The sequence below is a fragment of the Gymnoscopelus microlampas genome (genome assembly GCF_963454915.1).
Source record: "Gymnoscopelus microlampas genome assembly, chromosome: 22".
Classification (NCBI taxonomy): Eukaryota; Metazoa; Chordata; class Actinopteri; order Myctophiformes; family Myctophidae; genus Gymnoscopelus; species Gymnoscopelus microlampas.
The window spans coordinates 22,410,311-22,422,786 of NC_139959.1; the positions used below are offsets into that span (position 1 = coordinate 22,410,311).

The 12,476-nt window shown below is 39.6% G+C and overlaps 1 protein-coding gene across 1 annotated transcript; it reads left to right on the forward strand.

The window, feature by feature from the left end:
• Positions 1 to 1,296: 1,296 nt before the first annotated feature.
• On the forward strand, positions 1,297 to 9,926 carry LOC311039399 (crystallin J1B-like). The gene is made up of 10 exons (XM_084049272.1): positions 1,297 to 1,389; positions 1,924 to 1,990; positions 4,399 to 4,578; positions 4,849 to 4,947; positions 5,735 to 5,830; positions 6,150 to 6,306; positions 6,824 to 6,939; positions 7,135 to 7,212; positions 8,767 to 8,906; positions 9,302 to 9,926. Exons 2-10 carry the CDS (start codon positions 1,924 to 1,926, stop codon positions 9,401 to 9,403), a joined length of 1,035 nt encoding a protein of 344 aa, XP_083905398.1. The 5' UTR covers positions 1,297 to 1,389; the 3' UTR covers positions 9,404 to 9,926.
• Positions 9,927 to 12,476: the final 2,550 nt, after the last annotated feature.

Below are 12,476 nucleotides of genomic sequence, written 5' to 3' on the forward strand. Positions count from 1 at the left end.
CGGCAGCTTTTCCGACACTGATATTGGTATCGGAACCATGGAAGTTTCAAGTAAAGCGTGTCATTTTGTTAGCCTCAAGAGCATAACTGCTTACGTAATTTTTGGGCCAAATTGACATTTCTGCCTAACTCTACTCTCCTAACAATGTTGCGTCATTGTGCCTTATTGCCTATATGTCCTCAGCCTATCAGAATGTTTGTTACATTCCAAAAATTACTAAGGCAATTATGCCATGAGGCTAACTTTTTGACTTAGGCAGAAATTATTATGAATATAACAAGCTTTCTGAGGCTTAGAACATAGGCAATAAGGCAGGATGAATCAGCAGAATCAATCAGAAATCTGGTGGTCTTGCCCTTGATTTGTGGATGTACCAGCTTTCACCTCTCCTGACCTGTTAAACACAGTCAAGAGTGAATTACCCACAGTTATCTGTCCTTTGTTTTATACAGCGGTGGAAAGTAACAATGTAGCCTACATTTACTTAAGTACAGTGCAATTTCTCTGTATTATTTACTTTACCTGAATATTTCCATTTTGTCAATACTTTATACTTCTTGTACTCCACTACACCTCAGAGGCAAATAATGTACTTTTTACTCCACTTTGAAAAGCTGATCTGATGCCGAATACGGGCCTTTTACTTGTAACAGAGTATTGCTTCATTGTGGTATATATGCTATCTGTCCATGTTTATGTTATTAAATGTTTGACAGTTGAGTTTCTCATTTGCACCCACTGTGTTAGAGCCCCCTGCTGGCGAAATGTCCCCCTAGCCTCTTTCTCCAATAGAGCACTCTGTGTGTGTGTGTGTGTGTGTGTGTGTGTGTGTGTGTGTGTGTGTGTGTGTGTGTGTGTGTGTGTGTGTGTGTGTGTGTGTGTGTGTGTGTGAGTGCGTGCGTGCGTGCGTGCGTGCGTGCGTGCGTGCGTGCGTGCGTGCGTGCGTGCGTGCGTGTGCTTGTGTGTGTCGCTCAATTTGGAGGAGGCGTTGTTTCCTTTATCCATGATTGTTGTCTGCTGTGTCTGACAAGTATGTCAACTGTATTGTATGTAACGATGTTCTGCTGTCTAGGCACTTAATTGTAACTGGCTGTTTTCCTATTGTCTGACTGCACTGGCAGTGTTTATGCCCTTTGTATAAGGCATTCTTGTATTTCTCTTTAGGTGGACAAACTGGACATAAATAAATATTTTGTGTGTGTGTGTGTGTGTGTGTGTGTGTGTGTGTGTGTGTGTGTGTGTGTGTGTGTGTGTGTGTGTGTGTGTGTGTGTGTGTGTGTGCGTGTGTGTTATCAGATGACCAGACCAGATGGTGGGTGCACCCTCACACATCACATAACTGACAGTGTCAAACTCGACAGTGGAAGACGGTGACTAAGGGGCTCTGTGGTAAGAACATGCTGTAGTTTAGTCTATATACTATTGACAGAAGCAATAATTAAACCCTCGTCAGTGGGGCATTGTGGTGATTTACTGCTATTCTGAGGAATTAAATCACAAGATATAATAGTTTTGTATAGTTGGTTCTCCTCTGGGCAGAATAATGACTTCTGTATGCTTATATAATAATATATAATGCCGCAATATCCTTAGTAATTGTTTTTATCTTTAAATGTAAAGACCTTACTGGTCAGTTTTTAACCCATTAAAACCGGTGTCTAATCTAATCTGTGAGATTTTTTTGTTTTAAATTACGCAAATCTTCTCTTCCGGGGGTCCCTGGCACAAAACCTTTTCAGATGGGGGGTCCGCAGCCAAATACATATCAATTTGGGGGTCCTTGACACGAAGAAGTTTGAGGACTATACTGATTTAGAAGGCATTTTGTAGAATATGCCTCAGGTCTTACTTGAAAAGTTATATGACCACTGTATAATATGAGTTTGACCTTGAATATAATAATATGTATTAATACGTTTGCAGATGGCCGTGGACGTGTCAGACAGAGCCGTCGGGGCCATTATTGGGGCAGCGGTGGCAGACGCAGCAGGTAAGATAAATTGATGTGGTGTTTATCACAGCACTTTAAGTTTAAGAGAAACAGGATGCAGTGGCCTCTAAAGCCGTGGTTCTCAAACGTTTTAATGTCAAGGACCCCCAAAATGATATGTATCCCCCCATCTCAAAATATTTTGTTCCAGGGACCCCCAGAAGCAAAGATTTAAGTTACAAATCCTCGCTTTTAAAAAAGAAATTGATTCAAAGATTTGCAGAAATTTTCAAAAATAGCCAAAGTATAAAATATGGATAAAGGGGTTAAAATTATTGTGACGTTTTATTAACACATTTAGCTGGGGACCCCCTGGTACCCCCCCAAGTACCCCCGGGTCTCACTGTGGCAAGTCAGGTACTGTAATTAGGTCACAAAGTGATGTTTTGATTAAAGGAATTGTTTGATATTTCTATTCTATCTATTATAGCCGCACACTCGTAGCTGCCGATGCAAATAGTTTATTGTGGACACAGAGATTGGAAACACCAACATTTCGGACAGACTAGGCTGCTTTCTTCTTCACCCTGAAGAAGTCCACGATAAATCATTTGCATCGGCAGCTAGGAGTGTGCTGCTATACTCCTTTATTCTGTAGAATGCCCCATACACCATGCACTTAAGGTAGACCTTTATTAAGCCCACTGGGGAAATTCGGTTTCAGCTTCACCCAGCTGATGATGGCTGCTCAGATGGTTACGATGAGCACTCAGGGGGGAGCTGTTATAGGGGCTAAGTGTCTTGCTCAGAGACACTTTGATGCATACACTAGGTGGGCCTGGGGGCCAACCAGTGACCTTCTGATTACCAGACTGACTCTCTCTCTACCCACAAACCTGAGGCCGCCCCCCTTAAGCCCAATACATACTTTGTTGTCTATCACAAGTAGCGAAATACTAGTCTACAAGCTCACAAGGTGTTTGATCAATATAAGTCACACATGTAACTGAATAGATCACATATTGGTTCAATAATTTGACTGTGAATACATATAATCACATCCATCACATAAATATTCCATAAAGCCAGAAGTGGGGCAGCCTTGGATCTGTGCTCTAGTTACAGAGTGGGTTATGATGAATGTGGGTTACACACTATGATATAAGCTATTCTAATGCTGTGCTTGTGAACATCAGCAGAACACAATCAGTAGGACACATGTGCACGCTGCCTCTGCTGATAAGGTGCAGAGAGACAGTGCCTCACTATCAGTGATGGAATAGTACTGAGATGTTTACTTAAGTAGAAGTATCAATTTTACTTTTTGTTACACGTAAAAGTCTGGTATTCAGAATGTACTTGAGTAAAATTACAAAAGTATTGGCATCAAAACGTACATAAAGTAAAAGTACTCATTATGCAGAATGTCCCAATTAAAAATGCATATAAATCTTTTGAAAATAGCAGTTCTAAAAGCTCACAACGCGTCGCATCGCAAATCGGTGTGAGCTTGTAGATCAGCTATTTGCATGTTTTCTAATAATCCAAATCTACAAAGTAACTAGTAACTCAAGATTTGAAATAATTCAGGAGGAGTAAAACGTACAATATTTGCCTCAGAGATGTTGTGGAGTAGAAGTAAAAGTATTGAAAATTGGAAATACTCAAGTAAAGTAAAAAATACCTCAACATTGCACATAAGTACAGTATGTACTTAGTTACTTTCCACCACTGCTCACTATGACTTGTTTCATTCATGTCCACTACTTCACAAACGGTTATAAACAACTGTACACATTCTCTTGCAGCTCTACTGTGTATAATAGATTCAGAAATCATTTTAAATCTCTACATGGGCTGGTCCCCCACTTTACATATTCGAATAACAACTACATCCCCTTGCCAATGTGAGATCTCTCAGGTCTTACGACCCAGACCTTCAGACATCCCAAAAACTAGCTGAAACTAGGAGTGACTTTGTAGTGGAACCCCCCATTCTCCTGAATCTTATACAAAATTCAGAGTCCGTTTTTTTTAAAGTTGTCATAAATTCACTATGTTTTGCATGAGTAGTTCTTAATTTTTTAGTAGTTCTTTTGTTTTTAACCTTTTGTATTCTTTGTGCTATTCATGTAATGTGTTTGTTCCGTGTACAAACTTATTGTTTTTAAATATGCTTTTTAAAGAAGGTCTACTTACAACTGACAGAACCTCAGATTTTTGTTTTATAAAAAAGATGTAAAGCGTCTTTGGGTAGCCTACTTAAATAAATTTGAGATATTATTAGTATCATCATTATAAGATGGCTACTGTGTTGTACAATGATTTATGATTATTGTCAATAATCGACAATGATTGTGTGTGTGTGTGTGTGTGTGTGTGTGTGTGTGTGTGTGTGTGTGTGTGTGTGTGTGTGTGTGTGTGTGTGTGTGTGTGTGTGTGCGCGCGCGCGCTCTCCTCCCGTGCAGCCCAGCCCATGCATTGGATCTACAAGCCAGAAACACTTGAAGAAGTCCTGTCAGATCTGGAGCCGTGTCCAGAGTTCCGGCCCGAGTCAGCCAACCCGTTCTACCGCAGGACAACAGGGGAACAGACCTGCTATGGAGACCAGGCCTACGTCCTGCTGGAGTCCCTGAGTCAGTGTGGAGGTATAGCTTAAAACACTGGCTCCAAAAATATTCAGGCCGCGACCCCCCACAATAATCATATTCCACTGGGGACCCCCCACCCTGACAAGCACTTGGAATTGAGGCATTACATTTAGTTTGACTCGGTTCCACGGATACATATTGTGAAAATAGCCTCACAGTGCGAGGCAATGTCCATGAATTCAAGTCTCCATGGGGTGACTAATCGATAGGGGAAAAAAATCATTTTGGGGGTGAACTATCCCTTAATGGGTTACTGTTTATCAACAGGTGTTAATGTGGAGGATTTGACCGAACGCACCTACAAGTTCTTTGGATCGGGAACAGTGTACGATCTGCCTCTCAACCACCCACACCGACAGAAAGAAGGTACAGTGTCAGGACCCAGACTTCCATATCACTCTATGAAGGCGTATCTCATCATAAATAACAAGTGGACTTTGTAATATCAAAGTGTTAATAGTTACTCAGGCCTTTGATGAGGACATTGAAATGAAAGCGCTTTTCCGATAACGCTGATATGTCCCGAACTGCTCACTGGGGAATTACCTTTCCATGAAACAAAATTCCATGCACTCACGCTTCCCTCTTTTGGGGATTTTTTCCCCCAGTCAAGTTATTATAATATAGAGTTCCTGCTAATTTCACAGAGAACCATATGTTCCAGCTAAATGGTTAGTGCTAGAAATGTCTTTATTCCTATATAAGCATTACAAAGCAAACAGTCCTTACAGTCTAATGGCAAGGGCAGCCAAATCTGTCACAATTGACTGCAATATCACAGGCTCGGTGTGCCTATACGCTTACTGTATCATATGATTTAAATGGAAAATTCTTTTACACATACCCTGGCGTGCCCATTTTGTCACATGTGTATCTATCTACAATATACCAGTGTTTCTCAACGTGAGAAGAAACCTGAGGACCCAAAAGTAGCTTGTCAGATGTCCTGGCAGGGTCTCAGACAAAGAAAGAACCCTGTTAAGATGAGAATATTGTGTTATTTAATGTATTTGGTCCCTGACTTAAAAAGGTCAACACAAAATCGGGGTCCTAGTTTGAAACCATTTGAGCTGGAATAATCTTTACATTACCCCTCCTGACAGATCTGTTATAAGCCATATAACCCTGTCCTTTCATTTGAACACTTTAACAGCGGGTCCCAAACCTGTGCTCCCCATCAACGGCCCATGGTTGCATGGGAGCCTGAAAGCTTTCTTCAAAAACGTGGACAGCGGCAAAGAAGAAACCGGTAGGACACACACACACACACGCGTGCACGCACGCATGCACACACATACACACACACACACACACACACTACAGAAAACTACAAAAAACTATCTTGAGTTGATGTTGCATGCATGGGTAGTTTAGTTTAGTTTTAGCTTAGTTTAGTTTAACTTCAAATAATAACCCCAAATTACAAATCATACAGGTTAATCAGCAGATCGATAATAAAAAACATTAAAGTCCATGACTTATTTCCATTGTGGTCCTCATACAAATAACAATAAACATGACAATATAAGCAAAATGAATAAAACCCTATTTGTGTGTGTGCATCCCAGGCTGTGAGGTGGACTGTCAGATGGACGGCATCACTAAGCTGGCTCCCGTGGTGGCCATGTTCGCCGGGCGAGCAGACATGCTGGACAAAGTGGAGGCAGCTGTGAGGGTCACCCAGAACAATGACATGTGTATGGCAGTGACACTTGCTGCAGCAAGGTCAGATACCCAGCATGCATCAGTGTATCCATGAACCTGTCACACACACACATAGGCCTGTCACAATTATTATATAATCCCCGAATCGCAATTATTTGAGGTAATCTCAATTATTTTTGCATAATTGTCATAATCGTTTCCATGTAAAAAAAAATAGCCATTTTCAAATATTTTCCAAAAATAGCTTTTTTTGACGCATTGTAAGCTTGTAGATCAGCTATTTCTGCTATTTACATTTTTTTAAATGATTAAATATGTCAGTTATTTCTTTGTATATTTAAGTTATTTGTCATATCTGCCCCTGTAATATTTTTGATCACGCACCCTAAAAGGCAAACAGAACTTACGTTTTTATTCATGTTACCATGCATGTTCAATGCCAAAAACACAACTAAATCGTTATTCACAATAATTTGTGTGACAGTTAATCGTCAACTTGAATTTTGTAATCGTGACAGCCCTACACGCACGCACCCAACATATTGTGTGTGTGTGTGTGTGTGTGTGTGTGTTTTAGATTTATTGAGCATTTCATTTTGAATGGTCCGGATCCCAATGCTCTGGCTGCAGTGCTGGCCCAGCTGAATGACCCCAAGAGAAACAACCCCCAGGTGCTGGACAAGGCTGTCGTTGGTATGATGCACGCACGCACGCACGCACACGCACACGCACACGCACACACACACACACACACACACACACACACACACACACACACACACACACACACACACACACACACACCAAGAGTGATGCGCAAAAAAAACAACACTGGTCATTTCTCCAGGCAGAGCATTTTAAATCACCCACACCACATCTCTGTTGCAGCCCAGATCCACCAGGTGAAGGAGAACCTAGCCAGGACTTCCCAACAGCTCATACCTGCTGTGTTCACAAACACATGAGGTGAGCGTGTGCTCCCCGGTAGCGGTGTAAAGTAACAAACTACGGTACTTTTACTCGAGTGCTGTGCTTAAGTACAATTTCAATGTACTTTTACTTTACCCGAGTATTTATTTATTTATACTTAGACTCGACTCTCTTACTAGTTACTTTTTTATTTATTTAAATTGATATTACAAAACATAATATTAAACACGTAAGCCCTATTATATACTTTGGCTTTTTGAAAATAGCCGTCACGTTGAGAGCTTGTAGATCTGCTATTTTTGAAAAAGATTGTCACATTTTGACAATATACTTCGATGCCAACACTTTTATACTTGTACTCAAGTAACATTTTGAATACAGGACTCTTACTTGTAACAGTGTATTTTTATATACGGTGGTATTGTCACTCTTTACTTAAGTATAAATTCAGAGTACTTCTTCTGCCACTGCTCGCCAGCCCGGCTGCAGGGCACAGCGGGACTCGGGTCTGTTGACTTGGCACGGTGGCTCGCATTTCCCTTCCTGTCAGCATATCCGTTAGTCTCGCTCCAAGAAGGTGCTCTTACCTTTGATCTCAAAATTAATGATCTCTTTCCCTCTCCCCTCTTTTTCTTTTTCTTTTGCCCACCCTGCTGAGCAGAGTGGCTCAGGTTTTTACTGGGGGATAACAAAGGATTCTTGCTGTAACATGGGAGGAATTTCATTTTATAACGAGACATCCACCATCACAGGAAAATGACACTGGCAAAAATACATTGCTGTGCTTTTTAGGTACCCTTTAGGTACTTTCAACATTAGAGTCCCTATTTTTCAAAATAATTTAAAAAGAAAATACAGGTTTTGGAAATAGAATATTTTAAAACTATTTTAGCTATTTCCACTATTTTCTTTTTTTTATATATAAGCCAGTAGGTCAACTTATTACCTCCAAACATTTTGTTCACGTGTTAATTTGTTTTATATATATATATATATATATCTACAAATCAAATCATGCAAAGCGCATAAAAATGGATGCAGGTGTCCCGCCATCTCTCCATATTTGGCAAGACTTCAATATCACGTCATCATCAATATCATGTCAGAGATTCACATAGGATCAATGCCATTATTGGATCACATCTTTTTTTTAATAAATTATAACATTTTCATAATGTGGAGTTGAGACCCCCACCTGAAGTAAAAGTCACCCACGTAATAATCATTGCTTTCACACCTTTTCATTGTAGAAGACTCCTAGGTTCACTTGTTGTTTTGTGGGTTGTGTGTGTCTGTTTAGCCTCTACTGCCTCCTGTTGTGACTGACTGACTGACTGTGTTCTTGTTGTCCTAGTCTAGTCTTCTTCGTCTTGCCCTATGTTTTTTTTCTCTTTTTCTCTTTTTCTCTTTTTCTCTTTTTCTCTTTTTCTCTTTTTCTCTTTTTTCGGACTGCGCCCCGGGCCAATGTAATACCTGGATGGGGGGCGCACTACAAATACCGAACCTATGAACCTATTGCTGTTGTTTACCTAATACTAGTTTACAATGAGTAAATATGTCATCACTCTTACGTTGGGCGTTTTCGACCAGCCGTGCCAGGTGCATTCCAGGGAGCGCTCCATGCGGTGCTGACGCTGAACCAGCTGGACGAAGCCGTCAGGACCACCATGCGCTGCGGGGGATGCACCGCCAGCCGAGCTGCCTTCATAGGAGCCTGTTTCGGGGCACAGGTAAAAGAATGGAACAGTCTGAGGCAAACATTGTGAACTTGTGAATAGGGCTGGAACAGTTAATAGCTCAGTCGGTAGAACACTCGCCCCTAGACCAGAAGGTCATGGGTTTGATCCCGGGCACTCCCAACTCAGCGTATGAGTAGCACGGCTTAGTTACGGCAAGTTGTGCGGTAAGTACTGGGAGCTGATGGCAGGTGTTGCGCTCCACCACAGCAATCCATCTCCCAGAGGTCTAGTGCTTTGTAAGGGGGGGGGGGTTATTCATGTATTTGTTTATTAAATGTATAAAGAAGCATTATAAATGGCATACACAGACATTACTGTTACCTGCTGAGCCTTTAATGAACACTTTCTACTGTCTGTTTAACAGTCTATTTGATGTATTTTTTCAGGCCGGCCTCCAAGGAATCCCAGAGTCATGGAAGAACAGGACATTTCGATATCCTCAGTTGCTGGAGTTAGCCAAGACCGTAGTCAGCACACAGCTAGTCTAGTCATGCTTTCAATTTAAAAGCTGCATTCTGGAACATATTTTAAAGAATAGAATGTTATTTTAACCAATCTGTATGGTAGAGCATGTTAATACAATACAATTAGAACATTTGCAGTGATTGGAGGTGGTCTCTACTCTTCCACTGAGTCTTTTGGATGAGTGGTAGTGGGTTTGAATCCTGGGTAGGACATAAAAGTGACGGATTGCAGCTTTAACTGTGATAGTTATCTCATTTCAAATGATGTCAGAATGGGGGAAAAGTACTTGTATGTTATTTGCTTAAAAATACTACTTTTGGATGGTGCATTTCAAGTTGCAGTTGTACTTTGTTATGGCAATTCATGAAAGTTGCATTCTAAAGTCTCGCACTGAATGAAACTTGATCACTCTTGCCTCTGTCAAAGCAGCATCATGTAACTGAGTAAATGTATACATAAATATATATATAAATATAAACAATAGCTGCTATTGCATTGTTACATACATGCCTTGTCAACATGGGTAAATAAAGAACCGTAACATCTGGCTGTCTATATATTAAAATACTGGGTCATTTGTTTGTTTTTATTGTTATTATGTTGACTTTTCATAACCTCTGAAAACTTGATCTGGAACTTGGAAGTGTGTTTCAGACATTTTTGGCCCTCAATATTCCCTTGAACCTGTTGTGTTGTTGTTCTGAAGTGAAAAACAGATAGCCTAAAGTACACAGAGATTTATACTGTGGAACAAGCAAAGAGACTACAACCTACTCCCCCTCGGAGCAGCTTTACTAAAACTGCTGACTTCCATTATTCACGTGCTCAGAGCAACCGCCCAAACTATTTTGAATGGTGTCCATAAACACCACGCCAAATGCTGTGATATCTTTGACATACTGTGGTGTATGTGGTTATGAAAAAAAAGTGTACTATTCAATCCTTGAGTACATTTCCACCGTTTGTCTGCAAGAAAAGAGACAATAAAAGCTGTTCAATCAAATGCTCTGCATTATCCATAACATGACGTTTATAGTTCACCATAAAAGTATGTGACAATTTGACGGCAATTTTATTTGAAAACACTACATTTAAAGTATTCCTACATGTGGATTGCTGTTGTAAGTCAGTTTTTGCAGTTAACATAATATAATTCACAAGCTCTGAGGGCATTGTATTTACTGTAGCCTATATCGTCTCTGTCGGGAGGAAACCTCATACTGTATGTCCAAAAAAGTTACTTTTCAGGATTCAAAAACAGCAAAAGTAGCAGATCGACAAGCTCAAAACGCTCGCTTCGTGCCGCATTTCGAGCTTGTGGATCTGCTACTTTTTTTCCTGAAGTATGATCAACAAAAAGCTAAAATACTGAGATGAGATATTTCAGCTTGACAGCAACGATATACCTTTTGCCAACTGAGTAGGCTACTGTACTTGAGTACAATACTGCCAATACTTTTGTACTTTTAATTAAGTAACATTTGAAGTACATGCCTTTTTCTTGTAAAAGAGTACTTTTCTACTTAAGTAAGAAATCTGAGTACCACCACTGCCTTTTCTTGGCCGGGCATTTGCTGCCAACTGTGAGGAAGTCATTTGATGACTCTCTCTCCCCCACTTCCCCCCACACAGCAGGTAAAAGAGGCTATCTGGAATAATTGTATCCAGACCTCGACAGTTTTGTTTCCCCAAATCTAACCCTGTCCACTTCTTCAAAGGACTTCACAGAAAAGAGCAGAGGGTTCAAGATGAGAGGCAATGGTGTCAATTTTGAAATGTTTCCCCTTTGTCAGCCTTGAGGCTGAAAATAATCCTAAAAATGAAGATATGGAGTGTGTGCTGCATAGTAGTGGTTCAAGTTGTTGCTGCTTTTGTAGCTACAGGCAGTGGTGTAAAGTGGTGTAAAGTAACTAAGTACATTTACTCAAGTACTGTACTTGAGAGCACCATTTTTATGTATTTTTACTTTAGTGGAGTATTGCCAAATTCCAATACTTTTACTTCTACTCCACTACATCTCTGACGAAAATATTGTAGCCTACTTTTACTCCACTACAATTATTTGAAAACTTTAGTTACTAGTTACTTTGTAGGTTCTGATTATTATTACTAAACACATAACCACTTAAGTTAAGTTCTATACATATTTCGGCTATTTTCAAAAGATTTGTATATTTTGTAAACTTGAAATGGGACATTCTGCATAATGAGTACTTCTACTGATGTCAATACTTTTGTACATTTACTTATGTAAATTCTGAATACCAGACTTTTACTTGTAACAGAGTATTAATACATTGTGATACTTTTACTCAAGTAAAACAGGTGGGTACTTCTTCCACCACTGTCTGCTAGGCCTTTTGTTATGTGACCTGCATTTCTGAGCAACGGTGTTCTTAATTAAAATAGATAGGCCAAACAAACATGCATGAACAGAAAAGCAGCTATATGTTTTCGTGCATGATAAGAGAATCAGATTCAAGAAACATATCTTCTACTGAGGAATAGAATAGATATACCTTTCATATCCTATGGAGGGGAGCGATGCCTCTTGTCATCAGAGCAGACCGCAGACAGCTGTGTAAGAAGGAACGGTGATATACGTCACTGTCTCTGGCGCGGAGGAACTGAGACGCTGTGCCCTCTCCTTCTTTAATGTACTCAATGTAAAATCAAAGAGTATAAAATAAATACCACAATGAAATAAATAAAATCCACAATGAAATAGAAAAAAAAAACACAATGATATAAATTAAACATACAATGAAATAAATTAAAAATACAATTGAATAAAACATGTATTTTTTCATTTATTTAATTGTATTTTTTCATTTATTTAATTGTATTTTTTATCTATATCATTGTGTTTTTTATTTATATCATTGCGTTTTTCATTTATTTCATTGTGGATTCTTTTATTTTTTCATTCTGTTTTTTTTTTTTTTTTTTTATGTTGGACCTGTGGACTTCCATAAAAGAGAATAAGAGAATGTGTCTTATTTTGGTCTTCACTGTCTGAAACACAGGCACGAATTCAGAATGTATTTTGATTTTATTTTTAATTACAAAGATGGTGAACCATACATTCCTTCAGTC